The 27,252-nt window shown below is 32.1% G+C and overlaps 1 protein-coding gene across 14 annotated transcripts in view; it reads left to right on the plus strand.

The window, feature by feature from the left end:
• Window positions 1-27,252, plus strand: part of LOC145293758 (forkhead box protein P1-like) — a 971,902-nt gene that overhangs the window by 666,193 nt on the left and 278,457 nt on the right. For all 14 annotated transcript variants that reach the window (XM_080140253.1, XM_080140252.1, XM_080140255.1 and 11 more), the window contains 2 exons: window positions 2,136-2,504; window positions 8,583-8,886. In XM_080140253.1, the coding sequence (XP_079996379.1) occupies window positions 2,136-2,504; window positions 8,583-8,886 (673 nt within the window). The remainder of the gene's footprint in view (window positions 1-2,135; window positions 2,505-8,582; window positions 8,887-27,252) is intronic.

Below are 27,252 nucleotides of genomic sequence, written 5' to 3' on the forward strand. Positions count from 1 at the left end.
TTTCCGTATGTCTTATGTATCCATCCATCCAAACAAAGATTCTACTGATTATAAACCACCCTTATTGTATGATTACTATTTCCTGTTAATTTTAGTGTTATGTGACCAGAAGCTTAACAGTTTATCGGGTAGATATTTTCACATAGATACACACACACACACATACATACATACCCCCACACATACATACATGCATACACACATACATACACACACATACATACATACATACACATGCACACATACATACCCCCACGCATACATACATACCCCCACGCATACATACATACATACATACATACATACATACACACACATACATCTACTGTTTTATTTATGCACGTTTCATTGAAGAGCAGAGACAACTTTTGTTTGTTTCTCTTACATCCATTTTTTCTTTTTGCCGGACAAGTTTCCGAATATTCTGTTCGAGTGTAAAAAGAAATTTGCAGTATTTGCAAACGTTTTCGGCCTCCATAAGTCGTCCTCAGGCGGATGGAAAGACGATTAAAATTGTTTAAAATACTTAAAAGCATTTAAGCGTGCCATCCGCTTTGTATTGAGCTTGATTAATGATCGTTGTTTTTTTTAAAATACGTATTAACATAGCTTCCATAATTGGGAGGTGTACATTTATTTAGTATGAGACAGCTAAAATCACAGTGTTTTTTTAATTATATAGATGTGCGTGATTTTGAATAAAATCCTTCAGTGGTTTTTCGGCCTTGACTTGATAATAGGTTACTTGCTAGTAAAAAAAAATAAAAATACCCCTTTTTACACCTGTCATGATATTTGAGGCGACCATGTATAACATATGTGATCTTAAGTTCCTTAAAATAGACCTTGGTGATTACGTTCGCACCGGCATTCACATTATAAAACGTTCAGGCATTTTGTTTTCATTAATTGTTGCGATGAGGATAATTTGGATTATTTGGATTTTTCCAACTGCTGTTCTTATTTAGATTGTTATTCTCACAACGTTTCGACTAATGTAACCTCCCAACTTCTTCAGGTGTATCTTGTTAAACTCTGGAATTTTTCTTTTGCAAGAATTTTGTAGCACCCCTTAATTCCACCAATCATGACCGGGTAGCAGTCCTAAATAATTTGTAATTGTATTTCTTTGTGTTGAGTATTCTATTAAAATTATGAAGAAAATAGTAAAAAAAAAAAAGTCTTGTGCTGCCTTGGAGCAATATATTAAGAATAGAATATCTAAGAAAAAATTTAAACATGTTTCTTTACCAAAGATTTGTCCCAAGAAAATTAATGATTTTTGGTCTCCCAACAAAAGGAAGGTGGACCTGTAAATTCACCCTTGTCCGTTCGTCTCTCCGCACTTTTCCCGATAACTACGTCTTGGAACTTTTTGACATTTTGCACAAACATTAAACATGATATGAGTAAAAAAAAAGTAACAGAACGGATTTTCCAGGAAAACTTCGGTTGCACCCCCTAGAGGTGCCTTTCGGGTTTAAAATGGCTAAAATTGACACTTTTGTGCTTATTAAAAAAAATGATGCCTTAGATTTTTATAAAACTTTCTGAAAAGTTGTAACTAATTGATTTTTATATAATTTCGTTTGTCTAAACTTCACGATAACTCTTGGGTGTGCCCCAGGGGCTCTTTTAGGGCTAATAAAAATATTCAATTTTTAGGACTATTTTACCATATTTGTCCAGAATTTTATTTGTTTGTCTATTTAGTAGTTTTGCATGGTGCTGAACTCAAATTTAAATACGCTAAGGTCTTGGGGACTTTTGGGGCTACATGTGGGGGGAGGCAAATGATGGCCTTTTTTTGCATGGTGCAGAACTATAATTTACATATGTTAAGGCCTAAAACTGCACCGTTTGTTCATTTTTACCAGGATTTGACGTCCCCTGAAGACTTTTGGAGCTAAATGGGGAAAGGGGGGGGCGGCAAATGCTGAACTTAGTCATGAAAGGGGACTATGCATGCTTCACTTGATTTTTTTTTTAATGGCACTGTATGCGAAAGTGATCCTGAACATGTTATAAAACCTTTGATTAAAAAAAAAATCAAAAAATGTTTTGAGACGTATATCTGTATAATAATAATAATTTCAGAAAATTAAACAATTTTTTTCCTTTTCTCTTTTCAACAGGGACAAGTCAAGGCACTTCCTCCAAACCTGCCGACCAAATCGTCACCCATCCCCACACCGTTAGCCATAACAGGGGCCGCTAAGAGAAAAGCAAAGGCCGTGACGGAGACTTCTCCGTCATCGGTGAGCCTGCACCAACAACTGGCTCAAGTGCAGGCACAACATCATCAGCATCAGCAGCATCAACAGCAGCAGCAGCAGGTTGCAGCTACTGCTGCCGCAGCTGCTCAGCAAGCCCCGCTCATCATGTTGGCTGCGCAGCAGGGTTTGAACCCTCAGCAGATGCAGCAGCTCCTCCAGCAACAATTGCTAAACCCGCAGCAGCTACAGCAGGTCATGCAGCAACAAACGCTTCTCCTGCAGCAACAGGTACGTTCTGATTGTGATTTGTATTATTTGTATTATTCGGGTTACTGTTCTCATCTTGCGCGTTATTTGCACAACGTTTCAGCCGATGTAACCTCTGGCCTTCTTTAGGTGTATTTTGTTGAACTTGGGAATCTTTCTGTTGAATTCGGTCATCTGCACTGAATTTCAAACAAAACCTTTTATTTAATCCACGAGGGTAGTAAGTTCTTGTTTCGTCAGACGTGACTGGATAAATGTCCGAAGTATTTGCACTTGCACTTTTTGTGTTGCCTGCACTGAGGATTGAGCCTTCGTCCTCCACCATAATTTTACAAAGTACTTTATCCACTACGTCCCAAAGTCCTTGAATCTGTGGCATGATGGGTAAGGGTTAAGTTGAACGTTCAATCTTCAGCATTCAAAATACAATTGTAAATTATTTGATGGGACGATTCCAATATTTTTCCCGATTCCAATACAATTACCAATTCCGTACGAAATTCCCGATTCTGATTGCGATTCTTTATAAACCTCTAAATATTTTACTATAAAATTGTTATTTTGTCCCGATTACCGTAAAAACACATCTTAAATGTGCATGCATTTTCTCAAACGTAAAAACACATTTGTGAGGGGATAAGCTCGAGATTTTAGTCTTGCTGGAAGTTTAAATCAATAAATATTTATTATTTTATTATTACTACAAGCAGTGGAAGACGCTTTATAAAATCAAAATCAAATAAAATAGGTAATTAAAGGAATCTGTTTTGGTATTAGAAAACGGTTAAAATTTTCCCGATTCTGATACCGATTCCGATACCCCAAAAAACTCTGATTTTTCCAATTCCTGATTCCAATTAATCGTCCCAACATTATTGCGAATTACATAGGACTTTTACCCAGCATGGCTGATAGAACAAGAATTACTGAATTTCAACTAAAACTAATGGTATATGCTTAATTTTCATGTAACAGTTATGAACATATCCAAGAATTATGAAAAACGATAAGATAGAAAATTAATTATTATTGCTTACGTAAAAAACTGGATAGAGTGCATAGTAGCAGAGGAGATAATTAATTTTGTGTGCTACAAACAAACATGGAAAAATCGTTTTTTCGCCACATCATGGAAATACTTGTTTTATGTAATATTCCAATAATATTTAACTAATTATGTCATGACAGTTAGGTAGATAAGATTGCGTTTAGTTGAAATTGACATAATAAGTAAGTAGTTATCATTGGTTTTTAATGAAAACTGAATTTTTTCCACTGTCAGATTTCTCTGCTATAATGAAAAATATTCGTTGCAAGCATATCATGACGTTTGTGGCGTCTGCTTATAACATTAATCAATCTATACTCTTATAATTTTATTTTTTTTGTATTAATATTCCTATTAAAAACCCTTTTTTATATTTATTTAAAAAGAAAATACAACTTTTTTTATATAAAGGTCGTGGAATTCCCATTCATCTGCAAAAGATCTAGCTAATTTGCATATTCTTTTAAACATTCATTTTAATTAATTCCTTATTAGTTTTTTTTCGGTTTTCTTATGGGATGATCATCTTTAGTTAATTATTACGTTTAATTATATTCATGCAGATATTCTACATGATTTATATTTACGTAATATTTGCGTAAAAAGGTTATAGTAAACACAAACCTCTTTCTATATATATTTATGTATGCATATATATATTTGTTTAAAAAATTTTGCCTACCAAACTCCTCTGTCAATTTTTGGTCTACAGACATGAAACTTCATATGTAGGGTATTCTAACCTATGCAAAACTTTATATTTAGATTTTAGCTGGGGAAAATCGGTGCAAAAGTGTGAAAATTAAGATAATGAAATTTGGCAGGTGATGGTCGAATGACAGCATTATGAATATGCATGCGTAACGTAATAGCTATTGGTTCATGTTTTAATTTTTAGCTTTGCTGTAAACATATCTTTATAGTACAATCATTAAGATCAAACGAAAAAATAAATCTTAAGCTAAACGTTTTGGTTTCAATTCTCGGTAGTTGCACATGAGTAATTAATGGGCAATCAACAATTCCCCCACTATCCAACAATCATGAGGTTGTTTGCACAGCAACTGAGAAGGCTAACATGCTTGCCAGTCGGTTTGCCTCCAACTCCACACTGGACCCTGCTAACCAACCCCTCCCTGACTTTCCTTTGTGGACAGACTTAACACTAGACGATCTGAAAATCACCTCTTCTCAGGTGCATGCTATCATAAAAAATCTTGACACTTCAAAAACATGTGGATTTGATCTCATCCCGGCTGTGCTATTAAAAAAAAATGCTCTGCTGAAGTAGCTCCAGTTCTCTCCAAATTTTACAACAAATGTGTTAATAAATCTTGTTGGAAAACTGCTTCTGTGGTACTAGTTTTCAAGAATTCAGGCAAAAAAACTGACCCATTAAATTATCGCCCAATTAGCCTCCTCCCACTTTTCGCCAAAATATTTGAGTCCATAATTAACCAAGCTCTAGTCCATCACCTTACAGATGCGATACCTCTGACCTACCAACAATATGGATTTAGACAAGCCCGTTCTATAGCAGATATCCTAACTGTAATCTCTGAACGTATATACCATTCACTGGACAAAGCAAGAGAAGGTAGAGCGGTAGCTCTATATATATCTAAGGCTTTTGACAGGGTATGACATGAAGGTCTTCTCGGGGAAATCAGATTATACGGTATCACTGGACGAATACATAACATAATTAAATCCTTCTTAGATAAGAGAAAAATTCAGGTGTCCTCGACGGTTGTACATCTAAACAACATGATATAAATGCGGGAGTGCCTCAGGGGTCTATCCTTGGACCTCTATTATTCCTAATATTCATAAATGACCTCCCTGACAAAATTGTCTCTGAAATGACACCATGCTCTATAACAGGCACGACAGGAAAACAAATGAACACATATCTAATGAAATGGCAGAAACACCAGAGGATGATCTCCAACCTGTAGTAAAATGGGGACAAAAATGAATGGTCACATTCAATGCTGCCAAGACTAAACTTGTTTCCTTCAATAATTACAAGAAACCTTCTCTACCACTAATAGCAATGACCAAAGACTCATTATCTGAAAGTACTTCTTTTAAACTCCTTGGCCTAACGTTCACAGGAAACCTGAGTTGGAACAATTACATTGAGAGCATTGCCAGGACTGCTGCGAAGAAGGTAGGCTCTCTCTACCTTGCAAGAAAGCTACTAACACTCGAAAGTATACTGTACCTCTATAAGGCCATCATTTGCCCATGTATGGAGTATTGTTGTCATATTTGGGCTGGTGCATCTGCTACTAGTCTCTCGCTCTTAGAAGGTTCAAAAGAAAGTCGCCAACCTGATAGGTCCTGAACTGTCATCTAAGCTTCAGTCTCTGTCCCATCAATGAAATATTGCATCCCTCTGCCTGTTCTACAAGTATTTTAATGGTGAATGCTCCAACGAACTGTAAGCACTTGTGCCCCCTCGACGTAAATACCCCAACAAACCTGACAAACAGCTAAATCCCACCCCTACACAGTAGAGATCCCTAGATGTAAGAGAGCTTTCTACTCAAGTAGTTTCTTCCCCAGAACTGCTAGACTTTGGAATTTCCTTCCGGGTTTCTGCTTCACCAACTGTACTGACATGCAGAAGTTCAAGTGTAACGTGAACAGACATCTTGCTGCCAAACTTTATACATAGTACCCCTGTAGCTTAGGTCCCTGATAGTAACCCCCTACATCAAAGTGGCAATGTGCCTTGTTTGGAGTGAAAATGTAATAAAATAAAATATTGGGTCCGTTATAATATAATAATAAATATGAAATATGCATTAATCAAAATATCATATTTAAGCGTATTTTACGACCGGGCAATACCGGGCGACCTGCTATGAATCTTATATTTCTAATGATGGGGAATAGACCTTGTTAATTCTGCTTTACACACACCAGCATTCACATCATAAGGGATTTTTTTTTTTCATGTTTTAAAATATTTAAATGACGATTGATATTGGGATTATTTTCGACTGCTGTTCTCACCTTGAGTGTTATTCCCACAACGCTTTGGCCGATGTAATCTCCAACCTTCTTCAGGTGTATCTTGTCAAACTTGGGAATCTTTCTGTTAAGCTCGGGAATCTGCAAAGAATTTCGAACAGAACAATTTGTTTAACCCAGGACGGTAGCATGTTCCTGTTCCATCAGCCATGATCGGATAGAAGTCCTAAGTAATTTGCAGTTGTATTCTGAGTATTTCCCGCACTGAGGATTGAACCTTCAACCTCTTGAAGAGTGTCACTTTCTAACTGAATTTACCAAGTACTGCAAAATTCTTGATGACAATTCCAGTATGAATTTTGGGAATCTTAAATCTTTACCTGTTTTTAATTGTACAATCTTAATACTTACCACGATAAGATTTGATATTGGAAGCATATAAGTGATTTTATGTTCCTTATGATGGTGAATAGGCCTTGTTAATTATGATGGTGAATAGGCCTTGTTAATTATGATGGTGAATAGGCCTTGTTAATTATGATGGTGAATAGGCCTTGTTAATTATGATGGTGAATCGGCCTTGTTAATTATGATGGTGAATCGGCCTTGTTAATTATGATGGTGAATAGGCCTTGTTAATTATGATGGTGAATAGGCCTTGTTAATTATGATGGTGAATCGGCCTTGTTAATTATGATGGTGAATCGGCCTTGTTAATTATGATGGTGAATCGGCCTTGTTAATTATGATGGTGAATAGGCCTTGTTAATTATGATGGTGAATAGGCCTTGTTAATTATGATGGTGAATCGGCCTTGTTAACTATGATGGTGAATAGGCCTTGTTAATTATGTGCTTGTGACGTCATTCATCCGAGGTGAATAGAGCCAGCTCCAAATGAATTTGTCACATTGCGAGTCAAGGCAATTCATCCAGGTCTGTACTTTGCTGACTCTTCAGCATACTTCAGTCATTTTCGATTCCATCATCACACACCAAAGATGCAAGGGCCAGTCAAAGCTTCTAAATCAGTGAAGATTTCTTAAACTAACCTAAACCCGATCAATATTTTGCATCATTAGAATATAGAATTTGAAACAATTACAAAAAGGGATAAGCATAAGAAGGTGGAGTGGGGGGGGGGGGGTTAAAAAAAGAAAGAAATATAGACAGAAAGAAAAAAAGAGGGAAGAGCATTGTATTAACCATTTAAACACTATATAGCATCAGTGTGTAATCATTTAATATTTTTTTCTCTATTTAAAGAAACTAGATCGTTACAATCTTAATATTTTGAGGTATTACAATTATTCACTGAATTCCACTACAAATAACTAAAAAATCGCAAGATCTTTTGTTAAATACTTTGGCAAAAAGCATACACTGATGATGGCATTCACCAAAGGTAAGTTGAGCTCCAAGTTAAGTCATGGCAGTTCATCCAGGTTTGTCCGCTGCTGATTAATTGGCTCAGTTGGTGGACGATGATGGGCGTGCCTAAACCATCTGAGTCGCCTGATAAGAAATAGCATACTTCAGCCATTTGCGGTTCCATCATCACACACTAAAGACGCAAGGGGTGGTTATACTTTCCAACTCAGCTTTAACTGTTGCGAGCTACGTCCTCAATTGACTACCACTCTTTTTACGCCATCCTGTAGCGGTATTAGTGCTATTGCCTTATGAACCAGGTCAGTTGGTGGATGACAAAGGGTGTGCTCAAACCATCGGAGCCTCCTGATAAGAAATATTTCCTCACGTCTAGGAAGCTTACATCGTGCGTGGACCGTGGCGTTTGGGTCGTGGTCAGAGGTACAAATTCCAAGAATGTGCTGAAGACACCGCCGATCGAAGAATTTCAGGCTTTTAATTGTCAGCTACTTTTAAATTATGCTTTCCACCATCCTGTTTACACATCGTAAAAGGTTCCAGACTTATTTTTTTATCCTGAAAATAGGTTCTTTCTTTTTTGTATCTCAGACAACAAATCCATTTTTTTTATTATTTCTTTTTTTTTCCTTTTTTTTTTTTCCAAATCATTATTTTTTGTACTTTTGTTTTTTTTTTCAGCAACAACAGAAGCTGCAAGAACAGTTACTGCACCAGTTGAACGAACAACTGCAAATGAACATCTTGCAACAGTCACAACTTCTGCAACAGACGCAGCAGCAGCAGCAGTTGGCACAGAGTCCGCAGTCGGTGCACAGTCAGATAACGCAAAGCGATAAGAACAAAAACCACAAACAAATAAAACAAAGAATGCAGGAACTAACACTACAACAACAGCAACTCATCCAACAGATTCAATTACAACAACGTCAATACATTTTATCGCAAGGCATCGGACTCGTTCCACCATTCGGGTTACCTCAAGGTAAGCAGCAACGATGCAAGTACATAACTTCTCCATCCCTCATAAAAAAATAAATGGTACTTGTACAGTTTAATCAAGACATAAAAAAATAAAAATATCGAAAAAAAAAAAGTTATATTGTATGTATCTATTTTGGACTGAAGTTCTCCGAAAAAAATCCACTTAATTTGATCAAGTAGTTTTTTTTTTATTTTTTACAGCGGAAAAATATGTTTTTATGACAGCGCACTGGAGGTAGCCATGTTTGGATTTTTAGAACACGCCACGGGGAGATAACTCAGCTTAAAGCGCCGACAACCCCCTCCCCATCTTAAATCCTTTTTAAAAATCAAAACATGGCTACCTTTCAATCGGTATCATAACAAATTGTTTTTTCACTGTAAAAAAAACTACTTAACCAAATTAAGTGAAATTTTATTTTCGGAGAACTTCATACCATAACGAATATGAACAATATAAGTTTTTTTTCGATATTTTCATTTTTTTATGTCTTGATTAAACTGTACAAGTACAAAATAAATAAATGAATTAAAACATTGTACACGTAAAATGATCAAGTAGTTTTATTTAAAAAAAAAAACAAAAAAACTTAAAATTTTATAAGAAACTAGCAGGCGGCCCGGTGTTGCCTGGTTGCAAAATATGCATAAATATTATATTTTAATTCATACAGAAACTGACACATGTGCAAGCGAGTATTATGTTTTTCCTAAGCAGTTCACTTCTTGTAAGTAAAAAAGACAAAAAAAAAAAATAAATACTCGAGCTGAGATCGAAACCAAAACTTAAAGACAGAGTGTCCACTACGACAACGATTAGGCCGGCTTGACACGATCTTTATCTGTCATGTAAACCATTCATGCATGCGCCTTCGTGAAGCAGCTAGCAAACTGATAAAAATCTGATGACCCCCCCCCCCACGTACCAATTTTTTTAATTTTGACCCCTTAGTAGCCCGTTTTCCTGGATGAAAACCGATTAAAAAGTTTTCCACATGTCTGAATATCTTATATACCAAATTTAAAGTCTGTAGATCAAAAATCCGTTGAGTATATAGGTTGAGAAGTGTCCTCACATACGCACATTATCGCTGTTATAGATATACTAGACTAAATAGGATGGCATTTTTCTTTTAAATATCACTATGACACAAATATTATAATTAGAAATTTAAGAGAGTCGAATACGTTCCTTTTCTTATCTTTAAAAGAAACATTCATTTTTGAAAGCTTTTGGCTCTTGTCTTATGTCTTTTTCAAGCAATTTTTTTTTGGTCCCCCGACAAAAGGAGGGTGGACCTGTAAATTCACCCTTGTCCTTTCATCTGTTCGTCTGTCTGCACTTTTCTCAATAACTACGCCTTGGAATTTTTTTTTAAATTTTACACAAACATTAAACATGATATGAGTAAAAAAGTAACAGAACCGATTTTCTTGGAAAAAACTCCAGTTATCAAATAGGGTTGCCTTTCGGGTTAAAATGGCTAAAATTGACACTTTTGTGCTTATTAAAAAAAAATTGGATGTTTATAAAACTTTCTGAAAAGTCATAACTAACTGATTTCTATATAACTTTGTTTACTTCACAATAACTCTTGGGTGTGCCCCAGGGGCACTTTTAGGGCTAATAGAAACACTCATATTCACAACAAACACCACATCTAGCTACAATTACTGTCAACAATTTCCTCTACTCTCTATCTATGTATGGAAATCGCTCCAGACAAGGCAATAAGCCACTTGATGTAAGAAGCACCGTTACCACATATTCCAAGTCATAATTATTACTAATGTAATGGCAGAACTGTGATCGTTTTTTTGGTCCCCGACAAAAGTAGAGTGTACCTGTAAATTCACCCTTGTCTGTTCGTCCATCTGTACTTTTCTCAATAATTACACCTTGGAATTTTTTAAATTGTGCACAAACATTGAACATGATATGAATAAAAAAAGTAACAGAACGGATTTTCCGGGAAAACTCCAGTTACCACCTTAGGGGTGCCTTTCGAGTTAAAATGGCTAAAATTGACACTTTTGTGCTTATAAAAAAAACATTTGATGCCTTGGATTTTTTTATAAAACTTTCTGAAAAGTTGTAACTCGCGCTAACTCTCGGGTGTGCATATGTATTATGCGGCTGCTGCTGCTACCAGCGCTAGCGGCTTTGTTGCATGTTCAACATCTACTAACCCATAAACACTGTTTTTTTTTTAATGTGGCCATATCATCAAAGTCTACTGTTCTGCACACCTCTCTCTATATTGTCCAGATTGGATCTTTCTCTGCGGACATCAAATCTAAGCCTGAATTTAATATTCACATTACATATTCGGAAGGTGGATGTCTGTTGTTTCAGAGACACCAAAATCTTAACTTCAAATTGTAATTTCACTATAAAGGTACCCTGGCAGCATACATGAATAAAAACTAGCAAATAAACAAATCGGTAAAAATCGGTTAAAAAAAAGAATAGAAAGAATAATGAAAATTAGATACGGAAGGACATAAAATTAACAAATGAATTATTCACGGCAAAAGTTGGCAGCAGAAAATGCTAGGATATCAAGATTGAAATAAGTCTGTGAACCTGCAATTCTTACTGCTCCATACGTAGAAGACAAAACTGTTATATCTAACATTAGGTAATGGTGCCTAAAAGGAGACAGGGACTTTTAAACACATCGATACAATTTTCAATTAAATTTTATGTTTTTGTTTTCACCTCCTTATAATAAAAATATATAAAAATACATAAACTTTTTTAGCGATTATTTTTTAAAAAATTTTTTTAATCGCATGAAAAATATGCGATTAAAAAAATTAAAACAAAAAAACAATTGATAAAAAAGTTTATGTATTTTTATATATTTTTATAAATTTTATATATTTAATCGCATATCTTTTTAAATTACTATGTTGAATTAAGTTAAAAAAAAACCCATAAAATATAATTGAAAATTGTATCGATTCTGTGCTTCCATATCTAAATTGACAGATGCGTGTGCCAACTTCCGGTGTGTTTAAAAGTTAGTATATCCTTTTATGCACCATTACCCTGACATTGTGATATGGGACAAGAAGAAAGTGGCAACACTAGCAGAAGTCAGTGTCCCTAATTATGCTGGCTTAAAAAGAGCTTGGAGGGAAAAGATAACGAAATACCAAGGTCTCTTGCATGACATGGAAAGAAATCTGGAAGCTCAGGGAAATATCCATCATTACAGTAAAAGAATTTAAAAAAAGTACTTGACGAATATACCCAGTGAATCAAGTGCAAAACGATACAAACACTTACTTAAAGGGACAGTTAAAATCTTAAGATTTCTTAGAATGCATGTGAATATCAGGCATCCAGTAGGATGCCCTATACCCAGCCGAAACAAAATGGTTAAAAAATAAGAAAGATAATAATAATAAAGTGCTTAGGTGCCCTACAACTGATCATGTGTATGAAGAGAAGCGTGGGGGGGGGTATCAGGTGTGGTTTCATCAAATTTCAGGAGCATGAGTGCTTGAAACGAAACCGTGTCTCAGCAGCCAGCAACTGATGCGGGCAATTTGTTCCATGCTTCAGCAATTCTAGGCATGAACGAATGTTTTTGAAAGCCACGTTTACATACGACGGTCGTTCCAAGAGTAAAATCTACCATTTTTCTTTTTTTAAAGTGAAAAAGTTGAAGAACTATGAAGACGGGAGTTAAAATGAGTGACCATTTGTGCGCTAGAATTTTTTTTTCTACATAGTCACCACCATTCTCAATGCACTTTTGCCAGGAATTCAATGGCTCATATATATATATATATATATATATATATGATTAGTATTTTTGGAAAAAGAATTCCAGCAGAGTGCTCAATTAAAAGGAAAATCCAAATTTTAAGAGCGTACTTATATTTTGTGTACAGAAAGTTGTTAGTTGAGACAGGTCATTGGTACCGTCGGTTTCAAGCCCGATAATAAGGCCCGTTTAAGGTATCCTTATCGAGCTCTCTTCAGCCAATATTCGTCTATCTTATAACCGGAAGTGTGAAGTATATATACCTCGCGAATCCACGTTCAAATCTCGTTTTGTTTAATCCCCCCCCCTTTTTTTTTTTTTTTTTTTTTTCTATCTATATATATATATATATATATATATATATATATATATATATATCGGGTAATGTAATACCTAATTTTCAACTTTGAATTATTTAAATTTAAGATCTAATTTCGAAAAAATGTTTTTTTTATATGAATCGATTTTAATTTGAACCCCATTTAATTTTAAAATCTCTTTCCTTATGTGTAAAAACTTTAAAATCTGTATTGGTATCGGTTAAAAACTTAAAAATTCGTTTAATTATATCGAACATTTAAAAATTTCTAAAAATACGTTTAAAGTTTTAAAAAATATATTTTTAATTATATCGAATCACGTTTAAAAATTTCGAAATACGTTTAAAAATTATTTTTTAAAAACCCAAATCTTTCAAGGTTTGGGGAAGTGAGTATTTATCTATCCTAAGTGATTTCCCTAGTTTATTAACATTATTATATTTTTCTATAGTTTTAAATTCGAAATAGATTATAAATTACATTTATAAAATATAATATATATATATATGACATTAATTAAAAATCTATAATATAATTGCGATTAAAATCCAAGTTTACCGACTAATTATTTATGTATTTACAATTTTTTTCCTTATATATATATATATATATATATATAAAAACAACATCTAAGTGTTGTTCTTTTCATTGATCCAATTTATTAGGAGACCCTTCCTTCTATGTATGCAACTTTTCAAAGCTTCACTCCTCACATTTAAACATTTTATTTTTGGGTCATGAATGGACCGGAGGATGTGGTATTTCTCTGCGTTACAGAGTGAGCATTGACTTAATTCCGGGGCGTAGGCTGGTCTATGCTCTATTTTTCTCCATTTTATGGAAAAGGGTGTATTTTTTTCTTTAAGCTCCCACACGCGGGTAGCTAATGCTGTATTCATCCTTGTTTTAGCTCTAAAGGAGCTCATATGTGCATAATATCTTTGTTTAAATTGGCCTTTTGTCATACCTATATATATTTCCGGTATATTTGTGGATTGTTTTTAAAAACATAACTGAACCACACAAATGTAAGTTTACACAACTGGATATCGTCGATTTTTACCCTTCAATCACTAAGGAAATCCTAGAAAAATCGTTGATCTTCGCATCAAAATATAGAAAGATAAGTGAGCTCGATAAGGAAACAATCATGCAAGCTCGACAGACCCTTTTATTTTTTGACGATAAAACGTGGGTCAAAAAATCAAACCCCGAAGACCCCTTTGACGTCGCGATGGGGGCGTATGACAGTGCTGATATCTGCGATCTGGTTGGACTTTTTCTACTGGAGACCATGAAATATAAATTCCCAGATCACTTTTTTGGATTATATAGAGATGATGGACTTTGCCTATCGCGTGACTACAATGGATGTGCACTAGACAGGCTTAGAAAAGACCTAACTGAATTTTTTAAGGAACTAGGCTTTAAAATAATAATACAGACAAATTTAGATAGAGTAGATTTTTTAGATGCCACTCTAGATCTCGAGAAGAAAATACACAAACCCTTTCACAAACTAAATGAAAAACTCATGTATATAAATAAGGGTTCATGCCACCCACCCACAGTGTTTAAAAGTATGGTAGCGAACATTAGCCAAAGGATTTCACGGCTTTCTTCGAACGCTGAAGTGTTCGAGAAAGCAGCACCATATTATAATGACGCACTGCATCAAAGTGGGTTCAATGAAAACATAAAATTTCAACAAACCCAGAATAAAGAAAATATAAAACGAGAGAGGAAACGGAAAATAATCTGGTTCTTACCTCCGTTTTCATTGAACACTAAAACTAGAGTAGGGCATTGTTTTCTTAGCCTTCTAGACAAACATTTTCCAAGAACACATAGACTACACAAACTTTTTAATAGAAACACGGTGAAAGTTAGTTACTCGACAGCTCCATCAATAAAGTCGATAATATCCAAAGAACCAAAAAAGATAGATAACGCAGGCTGCTCTTGCAGGACCAAAAATAGCTGTCCATTGGAGGGTAATTGTAAAGCTGAATCCCTTGTCTATGAGGCCACAGTAACGGAACAATCCACAAATATACCGGAAATATATATAGGTATGACAAAAGGCCAATTTAAACAAAGATATTATGCACATATGAGCTCCTTTAGAGCTAAAACAAGGATGAATACAGCATTAGCTACCCGCGTGTGGGAGCTTAAAGAAAAAAATACACCCTTTTCCATAAAATGGAGAAAAATAGAGCATAGACCAGCCTACGCCCCGGAATTAAGTCAATGCTCACTCTGTAACGCAGAGAAATACCACATCCTCCGGTCCATTCATGACCCAAAAATAAAATGTTTAAATGTGAGGAGTGAAGCTTTGAAAAGTTGCATACATAGAAGGAAGGGTCTCCTAATAAATTGGATCAATGAAAAGAACAACACTTAGATGTTGTTTTTTATATATATATATATATATATAAGGAAAAAAATTGTAAATACATAAATAATTAGTCGGTAAACTTGGATTTTAATCGCAATTATATTATAGATTTTTAATTAATGTCATATATATATATATTATATTTTATAAATGTAATTTATAATCTATTTCGAATTTAAAACTATAGAAAAATATAATAATGTTAATAAACTAGGGAAATCACTTAGGATAGATAAATACTCACTTCCCCAAACCTTGAAAGATTTGGGTTTTTAAAAAATAATTTTTAAACGTATTTCGAAATTTTTAAACGTGATTCGATATAATTAAAAATATATTTTTTAAAACTTTAAACGTATTTTTAGAAATTTTTAAATGTTCGATATAATTAAACGAATTTTTAAGTTTTTAACCGATACCAATACAGATTTTAAAGTTTTTACACATAAGGAAAGAGATTTTAAAATTAAATGGGGTTCAAATTAAAATCGATTCATATAAAAAAAACATTTTTTCGAAATTAGATCTTAAATTTAAATAATTCAAAGTTGAAAATTAGGTATTACATTACCCGATATATATATATATATATATATATATATATAGATATAGATAGAAAAAAAAAAAAAAAAAAAAAAGGGGGGGGGATTAAACAAAACGAGATTTGAACGTGGATTCGCGAGGTATATATACTTCACACTTCCGGTTATAAGATAGACGAATATTGGCTGAAGAGAGCTCGATAAGGATACCTTAAACGGGCCTTATTATCGGGCTTGAAACCGACGGTACCAATGACCTGTCTCAACTAACAACTTTCTGTACACAAAATATAAAAATATATATATATATATATATATATATATATATATATATATATATATATATGCTATCAAGATACTATCAAGATGCTATATGCTGCACAGATAAGTCTTGGCCTTAACATTTGACCTTGACCTTGACCTCGAAAAATAGTTTGCGCCATCCCTAGGTTGGAGACCATCATCATGTCAGGTTTGATCATGATCGGTCCACTGGTGTGGGCTGTAGGAGAGTTGTACAGACAGACACACACACACTAATGCAGGCAATTTGTTCAATTAAAAATCAAAACTAAATTACACACAATTAAAAATTAAAACTAAATTACACACAATTAAAAATTAAAACTAAATTACACACAATTAAAAATTAAAACTAAATTACACACAATTAAAAATCAAAACTAAATTACACACAATTAAAAATCAAAACTAAATTACACACAATTAAAAATTAAAACTAAATTACACACAATTAAAAATCAAAACTAAATTACACACAATTAAAAATTAAAACTAAATTACATACAATTAAAAATCAAAACTAAATTACACACAATTAAAAATAAAAACTAAATTACACACAATTAAAAATCAAAACTAAATTACACACAATTAAAAATCAAAACTAAATTACACACAATTAAAAATTAAAACTAAATTACACACAATTAAAAATCAAAACTAAATTACACACAATTAAAAATTAAAACTAAACTAAGATGAATGTACAAAATGTATAATGATTTTTTTTTCAATTTTGACCCTTTTTCACCCCTTAAAAACTATTTTAACTGGCTAAAGACCCTTAAAAGAACGGTCCATATAAAATCTAATCATTTAAGACCCCTAGTGCCACTCGGCTACTTTTAGTTTCAGAGGAGATAGAGTTTGAAAATATGGAAACACAGACAGACATATAGCCTATTACATATATATATAGTGTAACCTCTAGATATAAATTTAATTGGTTTTAGCTTGGATTTCGTATCTTGAAGTTTTCATATCCTGAAAGGCGTTTGACACGTAAATCGTGTAACCAGAATGAAATAGAACCAATTAGTACCTAACCCTTAATACTTTCATCTGCTATTTATTGATGCATCTCTGCTTCAGGGGTTGCTTTCTTAGAGTCTCATACCGTCAATATCTGCAACAGAGAGGTTAAACTTTTCAAGTCATGAATGCATAAGTTCGGTTATCATTACATTGCAATTTGAAATCGTATCTGATCCATTTGGACAGAATAAAAAATTAGAGGCATCACTTTTATGTTTCTCGGGTGTTAATTATGTGGTATTTTCGGATGTTTACAAAATCGGTTTCTATCATTCATCATCATATTTAGTTTAATGTCTGTTTTACCTGATGGCATGTGTTGGACAGCTTTAATAACTAAACTTCCAATCTAACCTCTTTCTGGACAGGCATTTAGTTGTCCCTTTTTTCCCTCAAATCCATTTTTGTCATTGTGTTCTGCCATTTGAATTGAATTTTTTTTTTTTTATATGGTAGTCACCACTTATCAAGGCCTGGAAGCCACTCGAGGATAAGGGTTATTGCATGTACAGTAATCAATGGGATAGTATCGTAGTAAGCGTTAGTATTTGAGATTTGATAAAGTGTCTTACTTAAGGGGGCGGTTCATCAGGAATTTGTTTATGTTGAACTTGAAGACATCCAGGTTGTAGTCAGGTGGGAAACAGGCAAATGGAAGAGAGTTCTACAGGCGCGCACTTCTAAGAAAGAAGCTTTGTTCATGGAATCTACGTTTTGGTTTTGGCACAGATAAAGAGTGGGGAGAATTATTGACAGTGGTTTCAGCTAGACGGGTGTTTATCGTGAAAGATTGGCGACGGGGGACCAAAGATTGGAGCTCAGACGAGCACCTGCCATGAAAGTAATGATAAAACAAGGATAGGCTCGCAAAGTCTCTTCTGCGGGAGAGAGGTTGCAGAGAAGAGAAAAGGGCATCCCCCACTAAGCCACAAAGCCTATTTTGTACTCTGTCAAGGCAGTATAGGCTGTTTTTAGCAGCTCCGGCCCAGATGTGGCAGCAGTACTCCATCTTTGGACGTACTTGGCTTTGATATAGATAGAGAATTGCAGTTGTATCAGTGAGATGTCTTCTGGAGCGATAGAAGAATCCCACCATTTTTCCAGCAACCTTGGCGACTGACTTGATGTACGTGTTCCATTTCAGGTCAGGAGTAAAGGCCAAGCCCAGAAGCTTATCAAAACATGGAGCTTCTCGTAGACGAGAGCCATCCATTTCAATTGATGCTAGATGGGGATCAAAGTGTTGGTGGATCTACTATCATGAATGCTCTACATCTACTGACCGATAAAGTATTTTATCAAGGTAACCATACCATCGTAGTCTCATGTTCTGCACTCATCTCCATTTTCCTATATTGTTCAGATTTAATCTGTCTATTGTTTTAGAGACACAAAACTCTGAACGAATTCAATTGTAATATCACTAAAGAGGCACCCTGGCAGCATTCGTGGTGATTTATAGAAAAGCGAGCAAATGACCAATCGGTAAAAATGGTAAAAAAAAAAAAAGTAGAAAATTAGATGAGGAAGGATGTAAAATTAACAAATTAATTATTCACGGCAAAAGTTGGCAACAGAAATTGCCACCATATCAAGATTGCTTTAAATAAATAAACAACAGCACGCAACGGACGATAACCGCAATTAATAAGACGATACGGTTGAATCTGATAAGCGAATGGAAGGCTAAGTTGTGAAAAAAAAACAAACAAACAAAAGAGCAAAAACAATGCTTAATTATACAAACAGAAAATTAACGGAATGAGAAATGATTATGGTCGGAAAACATGCATAAATAAACAACTGAATATGCAAATAACGAAGATCCAGATCGACGAAAGGGGGAAAGTTCGATGTTGTGAAGGGAAGAAGCGAAGTGTCAGAAAGGAGCTGGACGATACAAACTGCGCAGTTTCCGTCCAAAATTATTTGGTCATTCAAATTGGTGCCAACATTCGTATGTTTATCAAATAACAGTTTAGATTTATTGATCTCCAGCTTAAAAGCCGTACTTCAGGCAGACTTTAAATCTAGCTGAGAGCTACTTCGACCATGAGCGTGCTAAACTAAAAGTTTACAATAATAAATAAAGGGATTGATGTATTGGAAGAATGCAAAAATTTCTATAGAAGCTTCTGTCACAATAATAATAATAATAATAATAATAATAATAATAATAATAATAATAATAATAATAATAACTTATAATAATAATAATTTATAATAATAATAATAACAATAACAATAATAATAACTTATAATAATAATAACTTATAATAATAATAACAACTTATAATAATAATAACTTATAATAATAATAACTTATAATAATAACTTATAATAATAACTTATAATAATAATAACTTATAATAATAACTTATAATAATAATAATAACTTATAATAATAATAATAATAACTTATAATAATAATAATAATAACTTATAATAATAATAACTTATAATAATAATTATAACTTATAATAATAACTTATAATAATAATAATAACAACTTATAATAATAATAACTTATAATAATAACTTATAATAATAATAACAACTTATAATAATAACTTATAATAATAATAACTTATAATAATAATAGCTTATAATAATAATAACTTATAATAATAACTTATAATAATAACTTATAATAATAACTTATAATAACTTATAATAATAATAATAACTTATAATAATATAATAATAATAATAATAACAACAACAAGCAAAACAGGTGGCAATTCCTTTATTTTATTGATGTTTGCATTCTGTGAATGTTCAGCATAAATGGAGACACCCTCATATTGTATCTCTTTTGCTAAAACTACAAAAGTACTCATCTAAGCTAGCAGGGACCCCCGATGTAGCCTAGTCATAAAATACGCTTAAATATGATATTTTAATTCATGCCAATTTCGTATATATTATTATAGTCAATTTTCTATCGATTCGTATATATTAAAATTTGTGATTTCCAAAATAAAACTATATCCATATGATTTGGGTGCATCAGCATGAATCGAAACCAAAACTAAAACTTATGAAGAATATATATATATATATATATATATATATATATATATATATATATATATATATATATATATATATATATATATATATATAACTTGAATTTCTTCAGCTATAATTGAAACTGAAATCAATACTTATGAAAAATTCTTCGTAAAATTATTTATTACAAGAAATGGAAGGACATAATAATTAAAAAATAGTCACTCGGAAAAATAAAGATGGAAGTGTGACACACAAAATAACATATGCGCTATTGTATTAATATATAGATAATAATAATAATAAATAATAATAATAATAATCCACAGGCGCTAGTTGAACATATAGAAACTGCTATAGAGGTAAAATAAAGAAACTTTACATGGAATCAAGAAAACTGAAACTCTAGAATTGTAAGTTACCTCCCCTGCGCCCCCACCATTTTTTTTTTTTTTTTGTGTCACCAAAAACTGGTGCCACACCAGATAAGTGGGGACCGTCTAGGAGAATGGAAAATTACCAATCAACTGAACCTTTATCTGATAAAAGCTCGACTATTGCCCGCTGAAAATAGAGAAAAAAAGCAGGAATAACGAAGAATCTGATTAGTTAACTAGCAAACTTAATAAAAAGTAGATCCTTATAATGTATCTATTCAATAAAGATTTTTTTTTCTAAATTGCCACAATTAATTAAGCCTAATAAAAAATGGATTTACACCTCAGAGCATATAGAGCGGTAGTATGCATTCCAAAGCCACAGATGTATTTATTTCATATATAGCAAATTTGATTAAATACAAACTTTTTTTAAAAAAGAAAATATGGGGGAGAAATTAAATTAATTTTAATTTCTCCCCCATGTTTTCTTTTTTCAAAAAGTGTGAAAATGCCATCGTTGGCCCCTAATGAGGATGGTGAAAGATGTCTAGGGTTTGAAAGAATTCTTTTTTCTGATATATATATATATATATAGTCATCCACATACAGTACTGTTTCGCTGTTTCACAGCTCATCAGTGCGGCTAGACAGGCAACTACCTCAAGCCAGGATTGAAACCCGACCGTTTGTACGGCAGTCAAGGCTCCTAACCATTACGCTATTGGCGGCTGCTTGAACGAGTAGTGAGTTTAACGATGTTTTGATATCGTCCGAATTTTTCCGATTCCTGATTAATCGTCCCAACACTAATATATATATATATATATATATATTAGTGTTGGGACGATTAATCAGGAATCGGAAAAATTGGAGCTGTTTTGGGGTATGGATATTAGAAAAATTTGAGCCTATTTTCCGATGCCCAAACCCATTCCATTAATTCTTTATTTACTTTTGGTTTAAGAAACATCTTCTACTGCTTGTAGTAATAATGAAATAATAAATATTTGCAGATTTAACTTCCAATAAGAATAAAATTTGAAGATCATCCCCTCACAAGTTTGTTTTTTACGTTTGAGAGAAAATATGCACCTTTAAGATGTGTTTTCATAGTAATTCGAACAAAATAACAATTTTATAATAAAATATTTAGAGATTTATAAAAAATCGGAATTGGAAATTGTATCGGAATCGGGGAAAAATATTGGAATCGTCCCATCACTAATACATATACATGCATATATATATATATATATATATATATATATATATATATATATATATATATATATGTAATCATCGACATACAGTACTGTTTCGTTGTATCACAACTCATCAGTGCTGCTTGACTAACATCTCTCCCAAGCTGAGGATTGAACTTAGAACCATATATTTATAACTAATTCATTTAATCACATAAATTAATATACGAAAGTATAAATTTATGCGGACACTTTAAGTATTTACTTCAACAGTGCTCAATACGTAGGTAGAGCTAAGTAGTAAGTTATAAAATATATATGGTGATTAAGCTACACAGAATATTCTGCGTTTCATCCACGCTAAGGATTCATCAGGCATATATAAATAAATATATATATATATATATATATATATATATATATATATATATATATATATATTGAAATTAAGAATGATGTATATAAATACGTTTGGAAGGCTAAAACAACGCAATTTTTTATATATAATTTAATTCAGATATTTCAATGATATACACTCTTGCCAATGAAAGTCTATTTTTTTTCTTGTCCGCATGGTGTAATGCACTAGTGAGAATAAAGTGTTAGTATGTAGGTCTGATAACCATATTATTTTCAAAAACAGTAATCAACAGGGTGTCGCGTTAGCTGTGCAAAGTAAATTAATGAAATATTACCTGCGTTTGAAGCGTTACATCTATTTTGAAATTAAGAATTTCATAAAATAAGAAATGATTAGTGTGATGCATGAGCGAGCGTAGAATGTTAGTCTATCAATCTGATCATTGTATTATATATGTGTGTGTGTGTATATATATATGTCTATCCATCTATATCTATCTATATATATATATATATGTATATATATATACAACTACTTCATTTACTCACATAAAATTAATATACAAAAGTATAAATTTGTGCGTAAACTTTAAGTATTTACTTCAAAAGTGCTCAATACATAGGTAGAGCTAGTTAGTATATATATATATATATATATATATATATATATATATATATATATAAATATTTATTTTACCCAAAGCTAGTTAGTATATATATATATATATATATATATATACATATATTAATATTTATTTTATGCAAATTTGTTTTATCTATTCAAATTCGGTTCATATTTACGGTTCTCTTTTCATTTTTATGTGTCTGTGTACATCTATGTATGCATACGTACATATATGTATGTGTGTGTATATATATATATATATATATATATATATATGTCTATCTATCTATATATATACTACTTCATTTACTCACATAAAATTAATATACGAAAGTATAAATATATGCATAAACTTTAAGTATTTACTTCGAAAGTGCTCAATACATAGGTAGAGCTAGTTAGTATATATATATATATATATATATATATATATATATATATATATATATATATATATATTAATATTTATTTTACCCAAAGCTAGTTAGTATATATATATATATATATATATATATATATATATTAATATTTACTTTACCCAAATTTGTTTTATCTATTCAAATAAAATCAAAGTCAATATTAATTGACTCAATTAAGCTTCATGATTATCATTTTTCATAACCGAGTATAATTTTGCTATAATTCTCTTACTTAAAGTTCACTCACAATTTTTTTTATATTTTAATCAGGTCTTAGGCGTGATAATAGGAATTTATTTCTATGTAGACAGCTTTGTATAGCATCAAACTTTTTGTTTAAAATTTCATCTTTAAAATTCACTATGTGGTATGACTCAAGTAAGCATAGATTACATATTTTTAATTTACTAGGTTTATATTTTCTAGCTTTATCTGCTATTGACTATTTTAATTCAAATTCTATTTTATTCTAACCCAATCCTCTAATGCAGTCGTGTTTCTCTTCTTATTTTTTAATATTTATTCTTGTCCTATCCTTATTTCTATCCTTATCATGATTCCAATTTAGTTCCTTCCCTGGTCCAATGTAAAATGATACAATATGGTTTCTGTATCTGTCATTAAAATTCCATTCAGTTCCCTTTTTACTTAACTTCACATGTGTGTATAATTTCAGAAATTAAAGATTGCCTTTAAATGGACATTCGTTAGGTATTCGACAGTTACATTTTTTCTTAATATTTAATTCTCCCGATTCAATCCTACTATTATTCATTATTTTTTAATTTTACCATTATTTCAACCTATTATAGTTTTACTTAAATTTGCATCGGTTGAGAATGAAAGTGTTCTTATAAATTATTTTACTTTATCTATTGTCTAGAGGGAAGTTCTTATCAATTATTTTGTAAATTTCTTTAGGGATATTATTTTGTATATGTTCACTGAAAGGTGGATTAAACTAGACTAGTTTTTTGTGTCTGTTTCTCTTCTATTACTATTGTTACTATTATATGCTTGTTTATCATTTTTAATTTCATTCTTTTTATTCTTATCTTTATTTTTATTTTCCCTTCGTTATACGATATTGTGTAGTTTATCCTACTATCTCCATTTTCCACCTCTTTTATGCATTTCATCTTCCCTTGATCTAGTTAATGCTTCATTATAGTATTGTGATATCCTAGGGGATAATTGCTTTGTTCATATTTTTAGGATAGTTAGATTTATAGAATAGTGTTTGGTTCGGTTTGTGATACGGTTCATAAGTATGGTTGTTAAGATTTAGGTTTATATAAAAAAATTACTATTCTACAATTGCAGTCTTATGTTATTTTTAACTTAAGTTCATTAAAGAATAGTTTAATTTTCTTTCCAGTTTTTCTTATTATTTGATCGCTTGACTTAAATAAAATAATGCATCATCTCTATAGAGTCCTCAATTTAAGCCGGATATTTTTTTTTATTCATCTCCTATAGACCTATTAAGTCCGTTATTTTGCAGAGTCTGGACATCCCATTGTAACATCAAAGTGGTTTTCTCTATCCTTTCTCGTCCATAACACATTATCGCATCTTAAGAATTTTTTGCTAGTTTTATAATTTTTATTTCTAATATAGTTATATCTGTTTCATGTATTGCTTCAGTTCAGGAGTTAAAGATAGATAATATGAGTCAATATTAAACAAAATTAAATTACTGTTTGTGTATTTAGGTGTTTTCTGGAACCAATCTATAATCTCACCAGAAGAAATCCAAAGGTTATATTGGATTTAAGATTAAAAAAAAGGTATAATCCTGTCCAATATCTTTATATTAAAATTACCTAAATCAGAAACACATGGTGCAATTAATCTTATGCTGGGTTTATTGTTGAAGTCAGGTTTATGATCTTTCAACATATTTTTGATGCTAATGAATTTATGTTATAAAGATCTTCTTCCGTTGCCTTTTTTATGATTTCTATTTAGTTCACAAAAAATGAGATTATTATACGTTTCAAGGTATAAAGTTGGTTGGTTGTTGTTGTTTTACGGCATATCAACCCTTTTCAGGTTATTTAATGCCGAATCCAGTGATTTTGAAGAATTTTTTTTTTTAATAGAATATTTGTTTTTTTTTTTTGTTTTTTTTTTTTCAAGTCGGTTTCTATTTAACCCATAATTGGAACCCTAACAGGTACTATCACTCCGGGTCAGAGTGGACCTGGGAGCAATGGCAATTAAGGGGTGGCTCCACACTCCCCAAAGCCTGTAAGCTGGGGCCTCACCATCGGATATAGTTTAAGGTCATATCCAGGACCATACTGTATATGTTCATTGTTTTATCTGCTGGCACTATTATTATATTATATATTACTATTATGCCAATTATTTTTTTAATACCTTATTTATGCTTCTTACTTAAGGGTTCTTGTATTTTTACTTTGTTTTTTTTTTTAAATTTAGACTCCTCACAAGGTTTGATATGTTCATTTTGAAGTTTTCTAATGATTGTATCTGGGGTGGGCATATCCTTGTTTTAATTTTGTACATTTTGCAATAATTTGTTTTCTTGTTTGCGTCTGTAAAATTTCCGTATGTATTCTTATCCTGTGTGGTTACGTCATTCTTTTCTTGTTCATTTTAGTGCTGTTGTGGTAGATCCTCCATAAGAAAATATGATTTACTTATTTTATATGTTGTTGTCTTGATTTTGCAAAAATATTATATATATATAAGTGAACGTGTGTGTGTGTACATTTCCCTACGCAATAACTCTGTCAATTTTTAGTCTACAGACTCGAAATGTGATATACAGGGTACTGAGATTTGGGAAAATCGATGTGATTGGTTTTCGGCCAGAAATTTTGCTGTTAAGGGGTCAAAGTTTAACGATTTTACCTTTGAGAACTCTACCAAACTCCTCCGACAATTTTGGGCCTAAACACTTGAAATTTTAGATAAAGGTTCCTTGGACATGGATCTAACTTAATAACTCGATTTGAGCCCAAAACAATAAATTTTAAGGGGTCATAATAGGGGTCAAAGTTAAAAAATTGACCTTTTTTTTTTGTTTTTTTTTGCTCACCATATACCTCCAAAAACCCGGGCAACGCCGGCCACCATGCTAGTATATATATATATATATATATATATATATATATATATATATACTAGCAAAAGTACCCGTCGTTGACTGGGTTCAAAAACAGCCTACAGAAAATGGACTCTGATTTATAAAAGTATGATAGGTTATGAAAAGGAAGGGTTGTAAAAAGATATCTTCGAATTTGGGGGTATCAAAACTAAAGCAAAATATGATGAAAGTAAAAATAAAATAGATAAACCCCATAATTTATTGTACCATATCTGTTCACACTGAAACACTTATCACAATATTCTGTGGATCTATATTAAAAATCCTTGTTAAACTTTGTGACATATTTCCATTCTATGAAGGTTAGGTGCGAACGAACACACCATAATTTTATTATACCATATTTCTTCAAACTGAAACATAATTATCAAATTATACTTACGCAGATAGATATGAAAAGTCTTTATTAAAGTCTGTGCCTTTTTCCATTCTATGGAGGCTAGGCGCGAACACAGACCTCACAATTTTATTATACCATCCCTATTTAAGTTAAAACATACTTATCAAAGCATTCTTATGTACATCTATATCAAAAACACTTGTAAACGTTTTTATTTAATTTTTTAAATTTTATATTTCCATAGTTTGTGGACCAGGCGCGAACGCAGACCCCACAATTTTAATGAACCACCGTTCTGCTAGATCAAACATACCCATTCCTGTGTCTCGATACATCTTCTATCATTATATGTAATCAGTTTTTTTAAAATAGTCAACCATATAAGAGCCTATTCGTGACCACACACATTCAATTTTATATTATAGATATAGCTAATATATTTATATGTAATTTAGCTACTTGGTGCCGTAATTACATATGAATGAATAACAAAGTTCTCATTTAGAT

Source organism: Euprymna scolopes, chromosome 15, assembly GCF_053919585.1.
Source record: "Euprymna scolopes isolate OS-2025 chromosome 15, ASM5391958v1, whole genome shotgun sequence".
Classification (NCBI taxonomy): Eukaryota; Metazoa; Mollusca; class Cephalopoda; order Sepiida; family Sepiolidae; genus Euprymna; species Euprymna scolopes.